At 37.0% G+C, this 25,779-nt stretch overlaps 1 protein-coding gene across 3 annotated transcripts in view; it reads right to left on the minus strand.

Moving 5' to 3' along the window:
• TBCK (TBC1 domain containing kinase) overlaps window positions 1–25,779 on the minus strand; it is a 195,277-nt gene that overhangs the window by 155,451 nt on the left and 14,047 nt on the right. For all 3 annotated transcript variants that reach the window (XM_043438214.1, XM_043438215.1, XM_043438216.1), the window contains exon 3: window positions 22,778–22,850. In XM_043438214.1, coding sequence (XP_043294149.1) covers window positions 22,778–22,850 — 73 coding nt within the window. The remainder of the gene's footprint in view (window positions 1–22,777; window positions 22,851–25,779) is intronic.

Here is a 25,779-nt window from a genome sequence, read left to right on the forward strand (position 1 = left end):
GAGGTAGGGCCTGGAGTGATGTGGCCATAAGCCAAAAAGAAGCCAAGGAATACTGACACCAGAAACTAGAAAAGTCAAGGAGAGCTTCTTCCCAGGAAAGTCCAAAGGGAGAAAGTAGGCCCTGCCAACACCTTGATTTCTGCCTCTGACATTCAGGGCTGTGGATAATACATTTCTGTTGTTTTAAGCCACTCAATTTTTGGGAATTTGTAGCAGCAGTTATGGAAACAAACAGTTAGCTAGAAAGATGTGCAGGACATCAAGATGACTTGTTTTTCTTCATCATGGCATGATTGTAACAGGATGGTTCCTGCTTGACACTTTTCTTTAAGTGAACTTTGTTGTTGTTTAGCTGCTAAGTCATGTCTGACTCTTCTGCAACCCCATGAACTGTAGCCTGCCAGCCTCCTCTGCCCATGGAATTTCCCAGGCAAGAATAATGCAGTGGGTTGTCATTTCCTTCTCCACTGGATCTTCTCGACCAGGGATTGAACCCGTGTCTCCTGCATTGCAGGTAGATTCTTTACCACTCAGCCACCTGGGAAGCCCCTATTTAGATACAAATTATGTATAATAAAATATACTCATTTTAAATGTACCATCAGAAAAGTTTTGACAAACATATATACTAGCATAAGCACTACCACAATCAAGAAACAGAACATTTCGATCATCTCAAAAGGTTCTCCTGTTCCCCTTCCCAGCCAATCCCATATCCTAATCCTGGCTGAAAACAAATTGCTTTCTATTACTACAGATTAAGTACTTTTTTTCAAGAATTTCAAATAAAGGGAATGATACAGCATTATTTTGTGTCAAACCTGTTTTCTTTTACTCAACATGATGGTCTTAAGATTTATCCATGTTGTTTCCTGCATTAGCAATTTGTTTCTTTGTATTAATGAATAGTACTTCACTTGAGTGGATATGTCATACATTTATCTGCTCATCTGTAGGACATCAATGAAGGACATTTTCTCTTTCAGACTTTTCACAGCTCAGCATAGTATTTTACCAGGAAAAATGCAGACACATTAAACATAAAATTTCACAAGAAAATCAAGAACAAGAAGGAGTCCCAGATTTCTGAGGAGTCTCATATTCTTAAAATTGTTGTTATGGGAGAAGTAATTAAAATTTGTGGGCATAAACTAATAAGGAAGAATATCAGAACATGAAAAGTAGGATCTGAGGTTTGTCTAAGATGTATGTGCCAGAATTGGGGATGCTCTGTCATTATCATGACAATTTTGAAGTACTTATCTACATTTGAAACTGAGGTAAATGGTGTAAAAAACAGAAATGAATTTTTTTATGGCTTATCACCAAGACAAACAATACTGACAACTGACAAAATAACTAGTTAGTGAATAAACTAACATATGAACAGAAAAAGTACAATTAGGTACTAACAGCAAGCTCACATCAAATGCATTGACTAGACTGCCTATAGAAAAGAGCTAAAACTCTCATTGATTTAGATGACTAGAGCAGAGAAAAATCATAATCTCTCTTCTAGGTAATGTGGGAAGAGCTTATAAGTAGGAAATCTCTCATTCTTCATATGATCACTACTTTTTCATCTTAAGTCACTGTCTGAAATAGCACCGATATTTAAGACTCATCATCTTAAACAAGACTGCCCACTCCTACCCTCCAAAACTGTTTTATAAAGGAAAATAAGGAGAACACTCTCATTGCTTTCTCATGGACCGTCTACTAGGGTACTTAGCTACTAGGACCCTCTGCCCTACTTTATTCATATGCTTGCAATTCATATCAATGTCTTTTTGCACATGGTATTTTCTCTGTGCTTCTAGTCGGCCCACTTGGATAAAACTTAACTATCCTTAAAAATACAAGCATTATTTTCTTAGTAAAAATTTTCTGGATTCTCCTGGTTGCAAGGAACTCTGTCTATCAAGACAACTTGCATATACCTCTCATAAGTACTTCTCAAAAAATGGTATTTTGTAACTGTTTGTTACAACTCTGTCTGCTTACTAACTAGCAATCTCTTTAAAGACTAGGACACTATATTTTCATCTCAGACACACCAGCACTTACCCCAGTATCTGAAATATATACGTAGTTAATGAAGAAGTATAGAATAATCCTTGAGTAGATTAATCATAATTTACATCATAATTAGTCATCATAGAAAGGTTATAACCCACAGGCAAGGCTTATTGATAACAATATCCAATAAGTCTCGCAGATGGTGCTAGTGGTAAAGAAACTGCCTGCCAATGCAGGAGTCTAAGAGACGCAGGTTTGATCCCTGGGTCGGGAAGATCCCCTGAAGTAGGAAACGGCAAACCACTCCAGTATTCTTGCCTGGAGAATCCCATGGACAGAGGAGCCCGGCAGGCTACAGTCCATGGGGTCGCAAAGAGCCAGACATAACTAAAGTGATTTAGCACACATGCACAGTAGCTATAATAACAACACTATTACCACTACTGCTACTAATAGGAACACTCAGATAATCTGTATTATATCAAGTACAATATCTATATGCTATACCAAATGCTATTATAAATAATTCACATCTGTTAGTTCATTAATTCTCCCCACTGTCCTAGAAGGTAAGAAAACTGAAGCACAGAGGCATCCAAGGAAGTGCGTAAATGGTAGAGCTGACTCAGATCCAGCTGTTGATCTTACAGTCCGTGCCTTAACCACCACACATACTGCTTCTGTTTAACAGCATGGATGGAGAAATCAAACCAGAGTTTGAGCTCCAGGTAATGAGATAATAACTGAAGTTTAGAGCAGGTACTTTATTCTTAAAATGCAGCCAGACATCTTCTGGCTATAATAACCGTTCTGATTGAAAATCTCAGGTCTTACACAGCAACCAATAACAATGGCTTGCTCCTTTCTGGGAGATTGAGAGGATATGAAATTAAGAGAGATGACCATTTTGCCATCATTAGGGGAGAATCTAGAACTCTTACAACTTATTAGCTTTATGATCAAGGGAAAATTACTAAACTTCTAGGATCCCTCATAGGAGCCTAACTTTCGTCCTACATCAAACGGAATATTAATAAACTACATCATAGAGCTCCTGTAAGAAAAAGATAACCACTGTAGAGTGCTTAGGTTAATGTCTAGCACAACGTGCTGCAATATTGTTACCATCATTATTATTTTTATCTAGTCCTTCCCCTTTGAGGTCCTGAATAATTTAGGATAAAGAAATCATTTGATTTAAACTTTGCATTTGTTCAGTTCAGTTCAGTTGCTTAGTCGTGTCCGTCTCTTTGCGACCCCATGAATAAGTTATTAAAATAGGTGACTGAGGAGGCCAAGATGGAATTAAAAACTCATGAACTCTATATGCATATTCTTTGGTAGTATATGCAGTTTTCATTCTCCACTCCAATTATCTTACAACAGAACTCATTTTGACATGAGTTATACCTCGATTTTTGTCATAAAGAAATCAATTTTGCTTGCTGCTTTGTGTGACAAAGTGGAAAGACAGGGTTCTTTGGTTTCCAGATTGATAAAAATGCCAGGAAACAAAGAAATCCTCATAGAGCCACCAAGATAGTCTGATAACTAATGGACAGGACTCGCTGAATCTGGAAATTTAAAATTGCTTATTCTCTCAAAAAACTGTGCTTTTTGAACAGCACCCCTCATAAAGAGATTCTGGAGTATTAAGTAAGGTTTACTTGCTCTAAGAAAGGCTACAGTAAGAACAGGACTTTTAGAAGTACAGTTCACTTATGCTACACTGTGACTTCAGCAGACATTTCATATTCTATAAAACTTAGATTACTCACTAACCAGGACTAATAAACTGAAAGTGAAAAGTAGAAGTGTTAGTCACTCAATCGTGTCCAACTCTGTGGCCTCATGGACTATAGCCCACCAGGTTCCTCTGTCCATGGAATTCTTCAGGCAAGAATACTGGAGTGGGTAGCCATTCCCTTCTCAAGGGATATTCCCAACCCAGGGATTAAAGCCGGGTCTCCTGCATTTCAGATGGATTCTTTTCTGAGTTACCAGCGAAGCCCCAATAACTTTAAAATTACCTATAAAAAGTATGTAGCAAAATAACTAGAATATAGTATATATTTATAAATACTGTATCCTTTTCTTTTTTGTATCCCTTTTGTTTATGAATGACATGATTGTTTTAAATTTAAAATTGCCCCACTTAAAGAATGTCCCAAAGCTCTTAAAAGTGCTGCCAACATTAACTTATTCAACTCTTTATATATCATTCCCTCAGTATATATCAAGGATTAGGGTTAAGATGTTAAGCGTTAACATATCCTATTAAAAATGTAGAGAATGCTCATTTAGACTCCTAAAACTTTTTGCCTATTAATTACCTAATAATTTGCTATAAATTAATTTTTGCCTATTAATTAAAAATTAAAGACATAATTTTTACAGGCTAACATTTAAAGGAGGAAAGGAAAAGTTATAACTACCATACCACTGACCATTGTCATAATTACTGTCTATTACAGTGTCTGTTAATAAATCTTTTGATTGATTTTTTTGACACACCATCTGCTTTTGACAACACAGATGATCACCACTTCTGTGCCAGACTGTACAACATAAACACTACCTCAAGGCTTTTAACATTCTTCAAAAAGCCTTTAAGGAAATATATTCCTAAGATTAAGAATTAGCAAAAATAGTCCACTCTGTCAGGGCAAAAATCTGTTTTGAGAGAAAAAGACAAAGAGCGAGGGATAGCCCTCCCCTTCTTAACCTTAATAGCTTTTATGTGAACTAGGTGTGTGCCTGCTGACATTGTACAGAGTGGTCCTTTTACATACTGATGACATGACCCTCCATCCAGAAATAGCTTCAAGAAATTTTGGCCAATCATTGTTTGAAAGAACTTCTAACCTTTAATTATGCCAAAACTGAAATCGTTTTGGAGAGTCTAGGTGACATCCAGATGAATAATTTTAAAGAACGCCTTTCGACAAGTTAAGTCTTCTAGGTATCTGGGGGATAGTTTTGCTATTTTGACAAGTTCACCCTTGCAGACTTGCTCAAATTTTAAAATTTTATGAGGGACACATTTGGCTTATTCTACGAGAGAGAAGGACATTTGACAGCTTCCACTCTCAATCTGTTTTCAAACAAAGATAATTTATCCTATGTTTTATTTTGCTATCCACTGGGGCTCAAATCGAGTATGTATTCAAGAAATTGATCAGATCCAAGCTTGCTCTCTGAGAAAAGTCCTGACCCTCCTAGCAATTATGACAGCAACCCATATTCACAAAGAGATAAGATCACCCTCCATTCAGTCACAAATAACTGTCCTTTCTTAAAACATTAAGGAAGTATCTTCAAACACACTGGCTATCTCGGTTTTCCAACTGTCTCATCTCAGATGATCACTAGACAGAAACTAGTGTGTCAATTTTGTCTTTGCTGCAGTACACGTGCCCAGTTTGGTGATTTCTGGCACCCTGTCTATCTAAAATAGTTTCACCAAAGTTCTATAAGCTGAATCTATCCTAGACCTTAATATTATTCAAAGACTACATTAAACAATCATTTCCTACCTCATTGGATTCCTTAATCTTCCAAAAGGAAGATTTAATCGAAAACACTTAAGAAAAAAGTTAGAGACTAAGCAGTTTGGGTAATTCACTGCTAAGCAAGCAACATATTCGAACATCTTATGGCTGATATTTTCATATCAGCTTTCTTTCCTATGACCTTACTAAACTCCTTGTTAATTCAAAGAGTAGTTTTTTTTAATTCCTTAGGATTTTCCACATAAAGAACTATATCATCATTAAGTAGAAATGTTTCCAACTTTTCCTTCCCTTTTTGTCCTTCCTCTGCTTCATTCTTTTTACAATCTTCATGCCTTATGTTTTTCTTGACCTATTTCATGTTTGTATTTTTATATATTATTTCTATGCTGCTTGCATTTTTACACATGAGTCAGCAGAACAAGGAAGATAAAACAATTTTGTAATAAATATAATCACAACAAAACCTAAGATAGTTTGGAATATATTTAACAAAAGAACAAGAAATCTACATTATAAACTATAAAATATTGCTCAGAAAAATTAAAGAAGACTTAAAAATTTGGAGAGAAACAACATGTTCATTTATTGGAAGACAATATTGTTAAGATGTCAGTTGTTCCCAAATTGGTCTGTAGATGCTATGCAATCTCAATCAGAATACCAACAGACATTTTCAGAAACTGAGACACTTATTATAAAATATATCTGGAAATGCAAACAACCAAAGATAGTTAAAGCAATCTTGAAACAAAAGAACAAAGTTTGGAAACTTTTATGTCCTGACTCTAGATTTACTATAAAGTTAGCATAATTAAGACAGTATGGTGCTGGCATAAGGATAGAAAGAGAGGTAAATGAAACAAAATAGAAGGCCAGAAACAGAACTACAATTACATGGCCATTTATTTTTCAATAAGAACACTAAAGCAATCCAATGGGACAAGAAAAATCTTCTAAACAAATAGAGTTGGAACAACTGTACATCCATATGGCAAAAGCTGAACTTGAACACCATATACAAATATTAAATTGAGAAAGATCAAAGATCCACCATAAAATCTAAAACTATAATGCTTCTAGGAGAAAACATATGAGAATATCTTTATGACTTGGGAAGAGGTAAAGGTTTCTCAAAATACAATAACCATGAAAGAAAAAATCAATATGTTACACTTCATTATAAATAATCACTCTGTTTATCAAGATACACCTTAAGAATAGGCAAGTCAGATTGGCAGAAAATACCTGCATAAAATATCTAGCAAAGCATGTTTATGGAGAATATAGAGAAGGTACAAAGAATGACTATGAATCAGTAATAAAAAGGCAAATAACCCACTTAAAAATGGGATCCCTCAAACTGAACAGATATCTAAGTCAAGATATGAATGCTAAATAAGTACACAAAAAGCGCTCAACATCTTTAGTCATCATGGAAATGCAAATTAAATCTACAGTGAGATGCCACTTTATACTCACTACAATGACTAAAAGAATGAAACCTTAACTGCTGACAAGGATATGGAGGAACTAGAGCCCTCATACACCATAAGCAGAAATGTAAAAGGTACAAAACTTTGGGAAAAGGTCTGGTGGTTTCTAATAGTATTAATTATACACTTATATAAATACATATACAGACACATATGCTTATACATATATAAGCCATCAATTTTACTGCTACATATATACCCAGAGATATGAAAACATCTGCCCACAAAAAAAAAGACTTATGAGAACATTCACAGCAACTTGTTATAATAGCCAAAAACCTGGAAATTTCCCAGGAGTTCATAAAGGGATAATTGCTAAATGCATATTAATAAAATATAATGCATTTCAACAATAAAAAAAGGAATGAGATAAGTACATGAAACCATTTAGATGCCTCTTAGAAACATTTGGGTAAAAGAAAGAATCTTTACATAAAAAGGTATATACTGTATAATTCTAACTTTATAAAGTGCTGAAATAAGCAAAACTAATCTTAGGGGGAAAAATCAGAAAAGTGGTTGCCTCTGGGAGGTAAGGGTAGGGTTAATTGCAAAGATTTACTGGGAAGGGACACTAGGAAAATTTCTAGGGTGATGGTAGTGACCTAATCTTGATGTGTATTGGGGTTACAGAGATGCATTTATTGTTCAAAACCCATCAAATGATACACAAGTGTTCATACTTCACTGAGTATAAACTTTACCTAAAAAGAAATCATAAATACATACTGAATTACACTCAGTGATACACATGCTGAAAGAGTTAGGGTTAAAGTTCACTTACAGTGCAGCTGACTTTGAAACACATCAAAGTAACAGAACGAATTAATGAGCAGGTAGTGTGATGGGCAGTTATATGATAAGGCAAAAGATGGAAAAATGTTAATTTTAGGATATAGGTATATTGTACAATTCTTTCAACTTTGCTATGTTTTAAATTTTTAATAATAAAATATTAACCAGTAAAAAATTTAAGGTGATATAAAGACATTTTCAGGTGACTGAAATCTGTAAGAATTTGCCTATGTCAGACTTGAACTAAAAGAAAGTTTAAAGGAAGTTTTTCAGACTGAAGAAAAATGATACCACATGGAAACATGGATCAAAAGAAAGGAATTAAGAGTTCAGGAAATGGTAAATATGTGATTAAATGCAAAAGAATTTTTTTCCTCATTTCTCAAGGTCTTTAATATAGACTGTAAAATGTATGACAACAATACCAAAGGATAGGAGAACGGTGAATAGAAGTATATTGTTATGTAAGATTCCAACATTATATATGAGCTGGCATAATATTAATTCATGGAAGACTATGATAAATTAAGGATGTATATTATAACCACTACCACAGTCATTTTAAAAAAATAGTAAAAAAAACAAAGATAAAAATAAAGACAATAAAAAGTACCCTCTGAGCTTCTTAGAGACTTATTTGTCTTCCTTTGTGTTGACATCTTATAATTTATCAACTCAGCAGTTTATAAACTTTATAAACTCAGCAGTTTCTGGTTTTCAAACATTTCCCAATAGGAAATTGGACTGGTTAATTTCATTACTATCTGCTCCTTCTTTTGCTTTTCATGGGTATAGATAATACCACAGAATAAAATTAAAGGTGTTCCCTTAAAGTCAGTGTAACTCCTATTTCCTGAGTTAGTTTACTGAAATGTCCTCACTCACTGAAGGAATTAACTTGCTTAATAGGAGCCAAAACAATGAGTAAATGGGAAAAATGCTGTGACAGTTGACCACTGAAGCTATACAGACTTTTTTTAAAGCAGAAAGTTTTCATAGGTGAAAATAATTTCCAACACAGATGGGTCCTATCATTCTCAGATCATTCTATTATTAAAAGAAAAAACAGTCTTTTACAAGCATATAATTCCCACCACACTAGTAAAATCAGAAAATCCAGATATTTCACCTTTTCTTTCCAATGTGTTAAATAACTTTTAACTCTTAAAAGTTAAAAAGAAAACCCCGTACTTTTCCCTTCTTTTCACCATGACCCCCATTCATTTAAATCAGATAAAGCGTAAAGTATCTGCCAGCAATAACTTAGCTTCTTAGATCAGCTATTGTAAACTGGCTGTCCATTGGCCAAATTTAGCTTATTACTTTGTTTTGCTTGGATCATGGTGTTTTAAAACTTTTTAACTAGTTGAAAATGTTAAGAAATTCAGAGGTTCTCATATAAGAATCCAGAATCTAAGTCCTTTAGAAAATCTGAAAGAGAAGGTAACACCAGGACACATTCTCAAAAGGTAACATGGGGCTGCAGCTCCTGAATGAAGATTAGATGCCTCTTTTCAATGTTACCTGCTTCCCAGTTTAACCCAGTTTCAAGTTCGGTACACTTTACTCACTTAAATTACCTGCCTGACCTCAAATGAGTTTATAATCTCTATTACAAATATTCCCCATCCCAAATCCAGTCTTCTCTTTCTTCCTCACTCTAGTTCCTTACTCTTGTGCACTCGCTCATGCTTTCTATCAAAATAGCATGCGCCTTATGACCCAGCAATCCCACTCCTAGGCATACACACCGAGGAAACCAGATCTGAAAGAGACACGTGCACCCCAATGTTCATCGCAGCACTGTTTATAATAGCCAGGACATGCAAGCAACCTAGATGCCCATCAGCAGACAAATGGATAAGGAAGCTGTGGTACATGTACACCATGGAATATTACTCAGCCATTAAAAAGAATTCACTTGAATCAGTTCTAATGAGATGGATGAAACTGGAGCCCATTATACAGAGTGAAGTAAGCCAGAAAGATAAAGAACATTACAGCATACGAACACATATATGGAATTTAGAAAGATGGTAATGATAACCCTATATGCAAAACAGAAAAAGAGACACAGATGTACAGAACAGACTTTTGGACTCTGTGGGAGAAGGCGAGGGTGGGATGTTTCGAGAGAACAGCATCGAAACATGTATATTATCTATAGTGAAACAGATCACCAGCCCAGGTTGGAGGCATGAGACAAGTGCTCGGGCCTGGTGCACTGGGAAGACCCAGAGGGATTGGGTAGAGGGGGAGGTGGGAGGGGGGATCGGGATGGGGAATCATGTAAATCCATGGCTGATTCATGTCAATGTATGACAAGACCCACTGTGGTACTGTAAAGTGATTAACCTCCAACTAATAAAAATAAGTGAAAAAAAAAATAGCATGCACCTATTACTTCACTAAAACTTTCAATTGAAGATATATTTCGTCTAAAAAATTTAAAAAAATGTTTCTAATGGAAAACAACAGGTCAGCACTCTATATCAACATATTTATATGGTATCTGGCCAGCCTTTTTGTACACAGACACTGAAGCAGCTCCCTCTCCACAAAAGGAATTTTATATTAACAAAGGGTTTACTTTACTCTTGACTATAATTCTAGAAAATGGCATATAATAAAGTTTGAATTTAAACCTTATTAAAGGTTGATTTTTTTTTTCCCTTAAGGTAACTGACAACTTGAATGACTCAGAAAAAAATTCTTTTGACAACAATATAGAAGTTAAACATGCTTATACATGTTGAAAGCATTATTGCTTAATTAATTAATTAACCATTTATCTTTTTTTTTTTAGCCATGCCACACAGCTTGTGGGATCTTACTTTCCTGACCAGGGACAGAACCTGGGCCCACAGCAGGGAAAGCACAGAGTTCTAACCACTGGACTGCCATGGAATTTCCTCATTTATCTTTTCAGAAATTGAGGTATAATTAACAATACGAACTCAGATACAATTGAGGAATACAATAGGAATTCAGATACAAACGAGGAGGGAAAACTTTGGCAATTACTTGTTTAAAGAATGTAGTACGCAGAATCCTCCCAAGATTCTTGTCACCAGGGTTTTAATTCAACCACCAGTCTAGATACAGCTGTAAAGGGTCTTTGCAGATGGAATTAGGTTGCTAATCAGCTAATTTTAAATAGGGAGAGTACCTCAAATTTTCCAGGTGGGCCACAGTAATCACATGAACCCTTAAAGTAGAAAAGCAGAGCAGAAAAGTCAGACAGAGTGGCCAAAGAGATCAGAGATTCGAAGCCTCAGAAGAAGTGGGCCTGATGCTACTAGCTTTGAAGATGATGGAATGGGGCCATAAGCCAGGGGATGGTGGTAGCCTCCAGAAGCTAAGGACAATTCCTGGCCAACAGCCAGCAAGGAAACAGGGATCTCAGTCCTACATTTGTGTGGAACTAAATACTACCAACAACGGGAATAAGCCTGGAAATGGATTCTTCCTTAGGGCCTCTAGAGGAAATACACCCCTGTCAACACTTTGATTTTGGCTTTGCCAGACCTGAAGCAGAGAATCCACCCAAACCCAACAGACTTTTGATCTACAGAACCATGAGATAATGAATTTGTGTTGTTTTAAGCAGCTACGTTTGTGGCAATATGTTTCAGTAACAAAGGAGAGCTAATACTTTGCTGATGAGTGAAAAAAGAGTCTTTACACAAACCCTAACTGAGCAAGACCAGCAACCATTGGTCTACAGTCACAACATATTTCATGAATTACTGGAGTAGCTATAAAATCTACTTTAATACTTCCCCATAAAGGAATCTCTCATCAATCTCAAATCTTGCACATTCTCCCAAAGGTGCCTATTTTCCTAGCTGGCCCTTTGTGTGCTTCAGGGAATTATGCTCTTGGAATACTTAACTGATAAGTTTTGCCCATTTGAGGCCTTGAATCACTCTGGCTTGTCTAAATAGCATGTGCAAACACTGTGATTTATGTTAAACACCTGCTTTCCTTCTGGGGAGGGGGGTCTGGAGCATCATTAACTGCAATCAGTCACACAGGTGTTATGTACCTCTGTGACCAACCACCAATAAAATTCCTCACTCCTAGGCTCAGACAAGTTTCTCTAATAGGCAATAGTTTGCACATACTATCACAATTTTTTTGTTGGAGAAATTAAGTACATCTTCTACAACTCTCCTGGGAGAGAAACTCTGGAAAGCTTTGGGCCTGGTTTCTGCCATTATCTTGCCCTATAGTTTTCTCTTTGTTGGATTTCGCTTTGTACCGCTTTGCTGCAGTGAGTGTAATGAAACCACGAGTAAAATAACATCTGAGTTCTGCGAGTGCTTCTATTGAATCACTGAAGCTGGGAAATGGTGACCCTGGACACATCACAGTTCCCACCTTCTCAGCCAAAATGTCTTACTAATACAAAAGAGAATGCCAAATGACACTTGCTATAAAATTAAAATTTTTTTCTCAAATTTTTACTAACAAAATTGTGGTAGACAGGATTCTAAATGGTTCCCCAAATGCAAACTTTCTGATGTCCACCTGGCATAATCCCCAAGATGATGAATAGGGTAGATTTTACTTTAATGATCATGTTATATTCTATGGTGTAGCTGAACTCATCACAGGAGTCCTTGAAATCTGGATCTAGAGGTTAGAGACCTAGGAATGGTGGCAGCCTCTGAAAGTTAAGATGATTTAGGCCAACAGCCAGCAAGGAAACAGGGATCTCAGTCCTACAAGTGTGTGGAACTAAACTCTACCAACAATGGGAATAAGCGTGCAATGAGCAAGATGTGATACAAGGGATATTCTCCATTGTTGGCTTTGGAGATGGAGACAGTCACATGATAAGGAATGAGATGACTTTTAGAAGCTGAGAGAGCCCCTCACTGATAGTAATCAAGGAAAACGGGGAAATCAGTCCTACAATTGCAAGGAACTGAATTCTGCCAACAACCTGCATAAGCTTAGAAGTGAATTCTTCTCCAGAGTCATGAGAAAGGAAATCGACAGTTTGTCTTCTCTGATCATTCCAGTAAAAAAAAAATTTAGTCACTCAGTTGTGTCTGACTCTTTATGACCCCAGTAGCCTGCCAGGTTCCTCTGTCCATGGAATTCTCCACGCAAGAATACTGAAGTGGGTAGTCGTTCTCTTCTCCAGGAGACCTTCCTGACCCAGGGATCAAACTTGCGTCTCTATGTCTCCTGCATCGCAGGCAGATTCTTTACCAGTAGCATCAACTGGGAAGCCCTCCATTTTTAAAGAAAACCATAAATCTTGGAAATAAATGTGTTTCCAATAAAATAATAAGTTGCTAAGAAACATTTATATCATACTTTCACCGAAACCCATTTGTTTGGGAAGCAGAATTATGATACACGATTAAAAGGAAAATAATCGGAAATCAGAATTCAACTGCATGACTAAACTAAAAAATTAGTTCATTCAACAGTTAATTTATAACACATTAACTATACGTAAACTCTTATGCTAACAACTTTGGAAAACAGAAAAATTTAAAAATATTGTATGCATGTTAAAATGTACAGAAAATTAAAGGAAGCTATACCTTCCTTAATTAAACAACTGCAGGAAAATAATTATAAGCTAGAAGGGGAAAGGTACCTTACAATTAGAGATACAATGTAAAGAAAGAATTTGGAGAAAACATAGTTTTTGCTTTGGTTCAGTGATATGGTACAGAAGGGGACAGAGGTAAGTGAATTACTTGAAGAAGTGTTATGTACATTGTGTCAAAGACTGGAGATATACCACTGGGCAAAAAGACAGCTTGGTATTCTTGGTACATTTCAATTCTGTGGCACTCAATCTCTTCAATCACATAATGGCAACAGTAAAAACTACTTGAGAAACTCAGACACTCTTTGGAAATAATTTAGAGAGTTTGAAGGCAAATCCAGTGGCTACAATATGCATTTTCTTCACACACACACAAACACACACACGCAGAGCCACCAGATGTTTTTAGCAGGAATGCAAATGGCAACCCACTCCCGTATTCCTGCTGGGGAGTCCCACAGACAGAGGCGCCTGGCAAGCAGAAGTCCACAGGGTTTCAAAGAGTTGGACACAACGGAAGCCATGTAGCATGAACTCATCGTTAACAATGCTCTGACAGCAGCAGAAAGGAGAAGCAACTGGAGTGTGGCAAAACTAAAGGCAGTAAGACCAGTTGAGAGAATGCTGCAATGCAATAGCCAAACTCCGTTAATTAAGGCCTGAACTAAAGAATGTAGAGGACAGCAGTGATAAGAAATATCACCAAGGGTGTATGAACAATACTCAGTGACAAATGGGGTAAACAGTACAAAAGAGAGAGAAAATGAAAGATAGCTGCAAGATGCCATGCCTGAGTGAAAAGCATCTTTTGGGGGCACTATTTTCTGTCTTTTGGGCTTCCCTGGTGGCTCAGATGGTAAAGAATCTGTCCACAATGCAGGAGACCTGGGTTTGATTCCCGGGTTGGGAAGATCCCCTGGAGGAAGATACCCTGAGGAGGCAACCCACTCACCCCAGTATTCTTGCCTGGAGAATATGTCTTTAAACAAAACAAGTAAACCTAGAAAAATATATATATATCAATTATATAAATCTCTAAGTTACTTTGGAGAAGGCAATGGCAACCAACTCCCGTACTCTTGCCTGGAAAATCCCATCAACAGAGGAGCCTGGTAGGCTGCAGTCCATGGGGTCGCGAAGAGTCGGACACAACTGAGTGACTTCACTTTCACTTTTCACTTTCATGCATTAGAGAAGGAAATGGCAACCACTCCAGTGTTCTTGCCTGGAGAATCCCAGGGATGGCGGAGCCTGGTGGGCTGCCGTCTGTGGGGTTGCACAGAGTCGGACACGACTGAAGCGACTTAGCAGCAGCAGCTTAGTTACTTGACTGTACTGTAATTTCTAATGCATTCTGAAACTAGGGCCCTTGAAGGCAAAAAATGTATACAGAAGTCTTAACTTCTACTATCAGGTTATATTCTAAAATAAAAGTATCTACTACCTATTTCTGATGACAATGACCTGTGGCTCACTCATCCATCTGTGGAACATATTCTAGAATGTGTTCAAAAAACTTTTGGAGTATCTAAGTCAGTGAGTAAGCAGTCTTTTAATATGGGCAAATAAAACTTACTCATCGAGAAAGTCAGATCATGTTTTCCATCAAGCTAGTGAACAACTGCAGACATAGCCTGCTTCCCATCAAAGTTTCACGTATAACCTCTGCAATGCTGATGTTTCTCTGGTAAATTTTCAAAACCATAACCCTAAAAACATATGACAAACTACCTTTTATTAAAGAAATATGCCTGCACTACTTACCCTGACTTCACTTGCAAATTTAAGGACAATGCGGGAACTTTACCTCAAGCACCAAAACTCTGCTGAATATCTGTCTATGAACTCTACTTGCTGGCGCTTTTATAGATTAAGAAAAAGTACATGATCTGAATAACACAAACGGGAAATACTTTCCAAATAACACCTAGACTTAAAAGGCAAACCATTTTCTTCATGCTCATTTTAATGGGAGTGACAAAGGTGTTATCTCTTTTTTAACATTCTCTGGAAAATATTTTAGAAATGAGATATAGTTTAAAATTTTCCACTTTTCAGTATCTTGAATCTGGCTTTAGGGTAGCAATTAAATAGATTCACAGGCACTAGATATGAGATGACTTCAAACAAATCTTTCAAACACTATTTATTTTTTTTTCCTTGAAACGTACTGGTTATAGGAGTTTAATTGAATTCCATGCTTCTATGTTTCCAGAAAATAATTTTGATCATTTAACTGAAACTGGAGAGAATACTGGCAAGAGAGAACTCTGGCACAAGTAACATATAAAAGCCACTGAAAAGAGAGCAGCAAACTCCAAAAATTAATTCCTTAGATTTAAGCTTGAACAGATTGTAAAGAAAATTATGAGTTTTCTCTTTCAAGCCAAGCTAGCAAACTAACCTCACAAATAACATTAATTCATAAAAGACTGACTCAATTAGCTCCAAGTCATAGTACAAAATTATTATCTTTGGTTTGGATAACATGAATTCTCGAAAGCATTTTATGGCTATTAAAATTATAAAGAGAACACAATTATCTAGTGAGATCTGAAAACTCCAGATAGTCTTAAATTATAATACAGTTGTGATACAAATTACTACCATTATGTTTTGGTACACATATTGCTTTAAAGATACTAAATTTATTGTGAAAAAAATTAGTGAATAAATTGACACCAGACTCTTACTCTAAGTTTCCAGTTTTCATTAGTCTATCCCCTGAACCAATGATTTTACAGAAGATGCAAAATATTCTTTAAAATATAAATCCAGTAAGATCTATGCCTTAAATGATGCTTAAGTTTGGATAATTAACTGCAAATAGCTACCAAACAAGTGAAAACTTAACAGTTTTGCAACAGAGACAGATGGACAAGTAAAAATCATGGGTCTCAAATAGCAAACCCATCTAAATAGATTTCCTGTTTACTTTACATCAGCCTTTCTTACAGGTGCAGGATGCTTACTTTTGGCAGTTAAGGGAAAGAACTGATTTATAAGCCATAAGAACATCTTCTCACTTTCCATAAACAAGTTATAGAATTAATTAAAATTGCAGCACATCAACTCTGCACATGAAATGGCTCTGTTACTGGAGACAAAAGTAATCCAAATATGTGGAAAGTCAAATAGTTTACAACAAAGCTAATTTAGATGGATAGATCAGATAACAACTTGGAACTGAACCCGACAGAAGCATTTTTACTCAGAGGTGGCAAGTGCTGAATGATATATTTCAAAACAAGCAAGGGAAATATTGAATTTTAACTAGCGCCAAAATTATTTTTAAAAGTACTTTACATAAATGTTTAAACATATCTTACTTGAAGAAATTACAAAGACCTGTAAGACTATCACGGACTCTCTTTTAAATAAATGAGAAAGATGATGTAAATGGCATGAAAGACAATATGAAATTTGCACTTAATCCTACTGATGTTCCACTAACTACTCAAAGAATATGCAGCCACCTATAACATTTTATCCTCATGAAGACATATACAAAGGCATTAAAGAAAGGTGACTTCTTTATACCTGTACACTGTTGAGACTAATGGTATGTAACGTTATGAGATTTATTATCTCTAAAACAGGATAAACAATGACAGGAACAGAAAAGTAAAACTTTTCATGAGTTAATGGATTTAATCTTATTGGTAAAACGATGGTAATTGTGTCCTTACACAGTGCAAGTGTAAATAAAGTAAAAGGACAGAGTTGAGATAAAATGATGAAAACGGAAATTTGTCTTCTAAGTCACCAGCTTCTCTCTCCTTCAGTTCTTTTAGTAAGTCCAAGAAGGACGTATCAGCATATGGGTAGAGAAGGAAACGTGGAGATCAGAAGGAATATCCTACAGGTACTAGCATCAGTAATCTACAGTTACTGATGACAGAGAACTACTCTGCCCATGGTTTACAGAGTTCTCAGGAATGGCTGGGAGCATAAGACCTTGGGTAACATCAATTTAGATGATGTAAAGCAATTCCAGTTGTAGCAGAGCTATGTCCTCTGGTACTTCTGGATATTCCCTTGTTTATCCCCTCTTCCTGGTGTAAACTTCTTCCTTTCTTCCATCCCAAGTGCTCTAAATGAGTACTGAATAATTTTGGGAACTTTATTTTTCAGTTAGTGTTAATGTTGATTTAGTATTTCATTCCTATTCCCCACCCCCAGATTTTTTTTAATACTTGTATGATCTTCAAGACTTCTGTGATTCAGTTCAGTTCAGTCGCTCAGTTGTGTCCAACTCTTTGCGACCCCATGAATCGCAGCACACCAGGCCTGCCTGTCCATCACCAACTCCTGGAGTTTACCCAAACTCATGTCCATTGAGTCAGTGATGCCACCCAACCATCTCATCCTCTGTCGTCCCCTTCTCCTGCCTCCAACCCCCTCAGCATCAGGGTCTTTTCCAATGAGTCAACTCTTCGCATGAGGTGGCCAAAGTATTGGAGTTTCAGCTTCAACATCAGTCCTTCCAATGAACACCCAGGACTGATCTCCTTTACGATGGACTGGTTGGATCACCTTGCAATCCAAGGGATGCTCAAGAGTCTTCTCCAACACCACAGTTCAAAAGCATCAATTTTTCGGCCCTCAGCTTTCTTCACAGTCCAACTCTCACATTCATACATGACCACTGGAAAAACCATAGCCTTGACCAGATGGTCCTTTGTTGGCAAAGTAATGTCTCTGCTTTTTAATATGCTATCTAGGTTGGTCATAACTTTCCTTCCAAGGAGTAAGCGTCTTTTAATTTCATGGCTGCAATCACCATCTGCAGTGATTTTGGAGTCCCGAAAAATAACGTCTGACCCTGTTTCCACTGTTTCCCTATCTATTTCCCATGAAGTGATGGGACCAGATGCCATGATCTTAGTTTTCTGAATGTCGAGCTTTAAGCCAACTTTTTGACTCTCCTCTTTCACTTTCATCAAGAGGCTTTTTAGTTCCTCTTCACTTTCTGCCATCAGGGTAGTGTCATCTGCATCTGAGGTTATTGATATTTCTCCCGGCAATCTTGATTCCAGCTTGTGCTTCTTCCAGCCCAGCGTTTCTCATGATGTACTCTGCATATAAGTTAAACAAGCAGGGTGACATATAGCCAGCCTCTAAGATGACCCCCAATGCCCATGGATTCCTGGGATTCACATTCTTGTGTTGTCTTCTCCCAAATGAATAGAGTTAATGGCTGAGCTTTGTATCCAATAAGATACAGTGATGTGTGGCTCCTGAGGCGAGGTCATAAAAGGCATTGCAGGTTCCACTTTGTTCCCTTTCATCTCTTAGATCGCTCACTCACTCACTCTAGCAGAAGCCAACCACCATACTGGGAGAATTCAGCCAAGAGGTTTGTAGAAAGGCCCTCAAGATAGGGAGGAAATTAAACCTCCTGTCAACAACTGGCACCAAATAAGTGAGCTAACTTAGAAACAGATCCTGAACCCCTAATAGAGGTTTCAGATGACTACAGCCCCAGCTGATACACTGACTGCAATGACATGAGATCCTGAGCTAAAAAACCACTCAGCTAAACATTCCTGAATTCTTGACCCAGGGAAACTATATAAATTGATAAATGCTTATTACTGTTTTGGGCTTCCCTGGTGGCTCAGAGGTTAAAGCATCTGCCTGCAATGTGGGAGACCTGGGTTCGATCCCTGAGTCGGGAAGATCCCCTGGAGAAGGAAACGGCAACCCACTCCAGTATTCTTGCCTGGAGAATCCCATGGACAGAGGAACCTGGTGGGCTACAGTCCACGGGGTTGCAAAGAGTCAGACATGACTGAGCGACTTATTACTGTTTTAAGCTGCTAAGTGTTGAAGTAGTTTGTTATCCAACAATAATTAATTCATACTAATTCTTCTTATAGAAACAAGAAAATACAATAGTATGTTCCTGGATGAAGCACCTTCATTAACAATAAATATTGTTGCTATATGAGACTCACAATCCAAGTCAAGTAAATATCTCAACAGGCTCTTAAAAATTTTTGAGGTATAATTTACATAGGTGAAATGCAAGTTCTTAAGGTATATATGTCAGTGAATTTTGACAAGTTTTGCAAGAATATGTACTATGTAAGTAATACCCCAATGAAGATGCAAAAATTTCCATTCCCCAGCAAGTTCTCTCAAGGCCATTTGGAATCAGTTCCTGTATTCCCACTTCCCAACCAGGGTCAAGCACTGTTTTTATATCTACCACCGTAGATGAGTTTTAATTGTTTTAGAACTTCATATAAATAGAAGAATATGACTTTTGTATCTGCCTTTTGCTCACCATAATATTTCTAAGGTTCATCATGTTGTGTATATCAGTAGTTGATTCCATTTTATTGTTGATTAACATTCTGCCATCTGCTCACCTATCCTCCCGTTGATGGACATTTGAGTCCTTCCCAGTTTGGGGCTACCATGTTTCTGGAAGCATTCCTGTGCAAATATTTTGTTGGACACGCATTTTCTTGATTGAATACCAAGGCAGGGCTGGGACTACAAGGAGGCAAATGAGATACCTCTTGGGCACAAATTTAAGGGGCTCCTCTACCTAGGAGTCTTAGTCTCTGTGGGGTCTCTGGGTCCTGGTGTGCATGAGGTTTGTTTGAGCCCTCTGAGTGTCTCTGGCAGGAACGGGGTTTGATTCTAAATGCAAATTCACCCCTCCTACCATCTTGCTGGGGCTTCTCCTTTGCCCTTGGGCCTGGGTTTCTCCTCACAGCTGTTCCAGTGCCTACCATCTTACTGGGGTTTCTCTGACCTTGGATGTGGGGTATCTCCTCACACCCATTCCAGCTAAGATCAGCTGCCGCTCCTGACCTTGGACATGGGGTATCTTCTCACTGCCACTCGTTCCAGCACCATGCAGCTCTAGTGGCCACAGAACTGGAAAAGGTCAGTTTTCATTCCAATTCCAAAGAAAGACAATGCCAAAGAATGCTCAAACCACCGCACAATTGCACTATTCTCACACGCTAGTAAAGTAATGCTCAAGATTCTCCAAGCCAGGCTTCAACAATACATGAACCATGAACTTCCAGATGTTCAAGCTGGATTTAGAAAAGGCAGAGGAACCAGAGATCAAATCGCCAACATCTGCAGGATCATCAAAAAAGCAAAAGACTTCCAGAAAAACATCTATTTTTGTTTTATTGACTATGCCAAAGCCTTTGACTGTGTAGATCACCACAAACTGTGGAAAATTCTGAAAGAGATGGGAATACAGACCACCTGACCTGCCTCTTGAGAAATGTCTATGCGTGTCAGGAAGCAACAGTTAGAACTGAACATGGAACAACAGACTGTTTCCAAATAGGAAAAGGAGTACATCAAGGCTGTATATTGTCACCCTGCTTATTTACTTATATGCAGAGTACATCATAAGAAACTCTGGGCTGGATGAAGCACAAGCTCAAATCAAGATTGCTGGGAGAAATTTCAATAACCTCAGATATGCAGATGACATCACCCTTACGGCAGAAAGTGAAGAAGAACTAAAGAGCCTCTTGATGAAAGTGAAAGAGGAGAGTGAAAAAGTTGGCTTAAAGCTCAACATTCAGAAAACTAAGATCACAGCATTTGGTCCCATCACTTCATGGCAAATAGATGGGGAAACTGGAAACAGTAACAGACTATTTTGGGGGGCTCCAAAGTCACTGCAGATGGTGACTGCTGCCATGAAATTAAAAGATGCTTACTCCTTGGAAGAAAAGTTATGACCAACCTAGACAGCATATTAAAAAGCAGAGACATTACTTTGCCAACAAAGGTCCATCTAGTCAAAGCTATGGTTTCTCCAGTGGTCATGTATGGATGTGAGAGTTGGACTATAAAGAAAGCAGAGTGCTGAAGAATTGATGCTTTTGAACTGTGGTGTTGGAGAAGACTCTTGAGAGTCCCTTGGATTGCAAGGAGATACAACCAGTCCACCCTAAAAGAAATAAGTCCTGAATATTCATTAGAAGGGCTGATGTTGAAGCTGAAACTCCAATACTTTGGCCACTTCATACGAAGAGCTGACTCATTTGAAAAGACCCTGATGCTGGGAAAGATCGAAGCTGGGAGAAGGGACGACAGAGGATGAGATGGTTGGATGGCATCACCGACTCAACAGACATGAGTTTGAGTAAACTCTGGGAGTTGGTGATGGACAGGGAGGCCTGACGTGCTGCAGTCCATGAGGTCACAAAGTATCGGATATGACTGAGCAACTGAACTGAACTTTCATGACGACTTTTCTTTTTTTTCTTTTTTTTTAAATTTTAGAATAGGTGGCCTACAAATTAAAGTATAAATTTAAATTGGTGAGCAAAGAGCAATATGCTCTTTTACAAATACAATCAAAGATTTGTGACATGAAAAAGTTATATCTGTAAAAACATATTTACTAAGTTATGTTTAATAAACAGAAAATTCTCTTTTATTACTATGGTCATATTAGATTTTTCTAAAAAAGCAAGGGAGGCAATAGTGGATTTGATATCTGCATCTTGCATTCCAGAGACCACTTAAACCAAACCATTTAAAGTAGCAATGAAAGTACTTTTATTCAACTTACTTCTTTTGCTGCTATTAAATTACTACCAATTATTAAGACACATATTTTTCCTCCCTTGAAAAAGATGTATCATTATCTATAATATAGCAATGATTAAAAAGTATTGACCAAGAATAAGAATATTTCTTAAATGTAGGATGGATACTTACAATCATATAAAAGCTCAAGGCAACCCATCTTCATATTTTAGTACAATTTTAGTAATTAAAAATATTTTTCATAATTTTAAGATAATTTCAGAAAATCAGTGAAGAAGCTCATTTAATAGTACATTTACAATAAAATTTAGACCACATATTTTTCTTGCCCAAAATGCCTGAGATAGATAGCAAATTTCATATGTCATTGAAAATAACTGAATTTAAACTGTATGATTAGATTACACACAAGCCATGAATATTATCTCTCTCTATTCTTCAATGTGGCCTTAGTTTATACAGTTCACCATGTTCCTAGGAACACCAGTATCCTGTGAGAAGTTACCATGTACTTGTCTCTGGAAAATACTCTTAACTTCAGCTATGCTAAAGAAAAGCTTACTACTAAAAAGATTTCAAGTTTTCACATATATCCTCTTAGGTAATTTTTTATCAAGTACTTTGCAGAATGCCTACAAAAGCTGAACACTGGATGATGTCAATGCTGAATTTCTATGAGGCCTATGAATTAATTTTCCTAATATGAAAATTTACAACTAGATTTTATCATTAGAAAAGTAACAGAAGAAACTAAGTCCCTGTAGTTCTAGGTAAAATGCCTTTTTGTTTGTCAATTTCTGCTTTTCATTTAACTGTCCTGATACTACACACAGTACCTCACGGGTTTCCCTTCACGAAGCAAGTCTTCTAGACTCCGTTCACAGTGTTCAGCTACCACCACCAATCTTTCTGAGTGAAAAAAAAAAGAAAAAACCAAATGCACTTTATATTTGATTAATACAATGTTTTAGTAACAATATACTCCACTAAAGATATTAACATATAGTACAAATGATATTTGAAAAGAGCTTTTCAAAGTCTATATTAACTACATAAAAATCAGATATCTAGAATAACAAGATAAATGTGTTAGAAAACAATACAGCAAATAACAATCTTCATTTTGTTTTTTTCTCTACGATTTCTCCCCTGTGCATTAGGAAAAACAGCTGGAAAGGTTTACCTTTGGCAAAAAGAAGTGATCCTTCTTCTGACACAGGCTAGCAGAAGAAAAAGCTTGGATGAAGATATAAAGAAATTTTGAAGTGAAGGGGAGACTGGGATCTAGGGACAAGCTGTCTTGACAGTCTGACCTCAAACATAAGGTCTCTGAAACTGAATTCAGAAACTGGAGAAAAGTAGAAATGTTATGAATCACAATTATGGAGAAAGAACTGAAAATCAACTTGGGATTGTTTATAATATCATGAGGCCTGCTGAGATTAGTAATAATATAAAATTTTCATGAGCACAATATATAGTATGATGGAATTTTTATTTTCCAACAGATCAACTGTCTAAGAATAAGTCGCACAGTTTTGAAGGTCTGTCCATACATTTTTAATGTAATCATTAGTTAATTATTGACTGACGCATTGTCTGACACAGTAGCAGATCAACAAGCTCTTTCTTTTTAGATGAGACAACATAGGAGGAACCAGAGAAAGGCACAATTGGGCTCACAAGTGGCTGGGAATTTGATAAGGTTATTTCAGGAGAGATAAAGTTTTTAAAAGAAATTGTAGTACTATGTATATCTATGCAAAATAAGTTCTAAAAGACAAGGAAGAAAGTAAACACAAAATGGTGGTGGTGGTTTAGTCGCTAAGTCATGTCCAACCCTTTGTGATTCTATGGATTGTATCCCACCAGGCTCCTCTGTCCATGGGATTTTTCAGGCAAGAATACTGGAGCGGAATGCCATTTCCTTCTCAGATGGCAAACTAAGACAAGAAAAAGAAGTAAAGTAAAAGAGACTGGAAATAGTGATGACTACATAGAGGTTTGGTGAAAATGAAAAATGGCAAAGGTAGAAAAATGAGAGCAGAAGACAGGAAAAATTTCAGAGGAGGAGATCCAGTAAAAGGCAGTACTCTCAGTAAACACTGGTTCAAGGTAAGGTCAAGTTTGGCCTGCTGAGAGAAGAGATGACGGACAATGGTATACAGGCAACCATGTGAAGTGTGAGGGCAGGATGCTGCAGGGATCACTTCTTGGAAGCGCAAACTGAGGTGGTGGCATTATATAGAATGACCTGAAACACAAAATTTAAACTACTACAAATGAATACCATCACTTTCAGGGGAAAAAAATAAAGCTCCAGGTGATCTGAACAGGAACCTAAAGAAAATTAAATTTGAAAAACCATGAAATGAAGAGAAAAAAAGGAAAATTAATAGGAAATTAATAGGAAAATTAAAGGAAATTAATAGGAAAGCTGTGAAATAAAAGGTCTAGATCTTTAATTCAATACAGAAAAGAGCATGAAAAGTTGAATTCCAAGTGATTTAGCACAAATATGAAGATCTAGAAGAAAAAGCAAATAATACCATCCGAAAACCAAAATGGGAAGCAGTATTTCTGTCAGTTTTCCTTACACCTAACTGGCCACCTCTCCTTAGTCTCCTCGGTAGACAGGTAACTCTTCTAACCAAATTTATTTATTTATTTATTTATTTTTTGGCTGCACCACACAGCTTGTGGGATCTTAGTTCCCCAACCAGGGACTGAACTCAGACCCACAGCAGTGAATGCACTGAGTCTTAACCACTGGACCACCAGGGAATTTCCCCTCTACCCAAATTTAAATACTTCTAGTTCCTCCACTTTTGATTCTGGGTCTTCACCTGTTTTCTCCTTATTTACTCCCAAGGCTGAAAAACTCCTAAGTTTTACCTCAAGCCCAGAGTTCTCTTTTAAACTCCATAGCCAATTCCTCACTTTAATATAAAAGTCACCTCAAACTCAACAGAACTCAAACTGAATTTATAGTTTGCTCCTTAAGCCTTTCCCTTTAGTACCAGTAAATGGTACCACTATCCTGCTAGCTGCTCAGGCTACAAACTTGGGAGTAATCTCCATTTCTCAAATCCAAAGAAAAGGCACTGCTATTTCTATCTTTCAAATGTCTACAGAATCTGTGGTTTGCTTCATCTGCCACAATCTGGGTCCAAGCCAACATCATTTCTTACTAGATTACTAAAACAATCTCTTAACCAATCATCTCCAATAAATTGTTACTGCCCTCCAACATATTTTCATGCCAAAATCTAAGTGCTAAAATAATAATTAATAAAACTGAATATGTAACTCCCTGTTTAGCCTTGTTTTTTGTTATTCCGTGTATTGCTCACCAACTTCCAGTTGCACTGGTCTTCCTTCACCTTTCCTGCCTTAAAGTACTATTACATGGATTTCTATTGCCTAAGATGATCTTCCCTGTTTTCCTCCCAGTGAACTCCTATCATGAAACACAGTAATTAAGAGCACAGACTATTTGGTCTGGGCTCAAATTTTAGGTTTAACACTCATTAGTTTGCTAACCTCTCTATGCCAAGGTTTCCTCTTCTGCAAAATGAGGGAAAAATAAGGACCTACCTCATAGAGCTGTTGTGAGGTTGAAATGAGTTAATACAAAATAAGGACCTGGCATACAAGAATCACTAAGTGTTAGCTATTATTATTACTATACAGTTAAATGTGATTTCCTCCAGAAACACTTTCCTGGTCCCCCCAAATCAATTCACGCCTCCTGTAATATAATCCATTTCACAATGTACTTTTCTTTTGTAGCATTCATTTGAAATCCTAAGGATTGGTATACATTTTTACCTAATGT

Source organism: Cervus canadensis, chromosome 19 (genome assembly GCF_019320065.1).
Source record: "Cervus canadensis isolate Bull #8, Minnesota chromosome 19, ASM1932006v1, whole genome shotgun sequence".
Classification (NCBI taxonomy): Eukaryota; Metazoa; Chordata; class Mammalia; order Artiodactyla; family Cervidae; genus Cervus; species Cervus canadensis.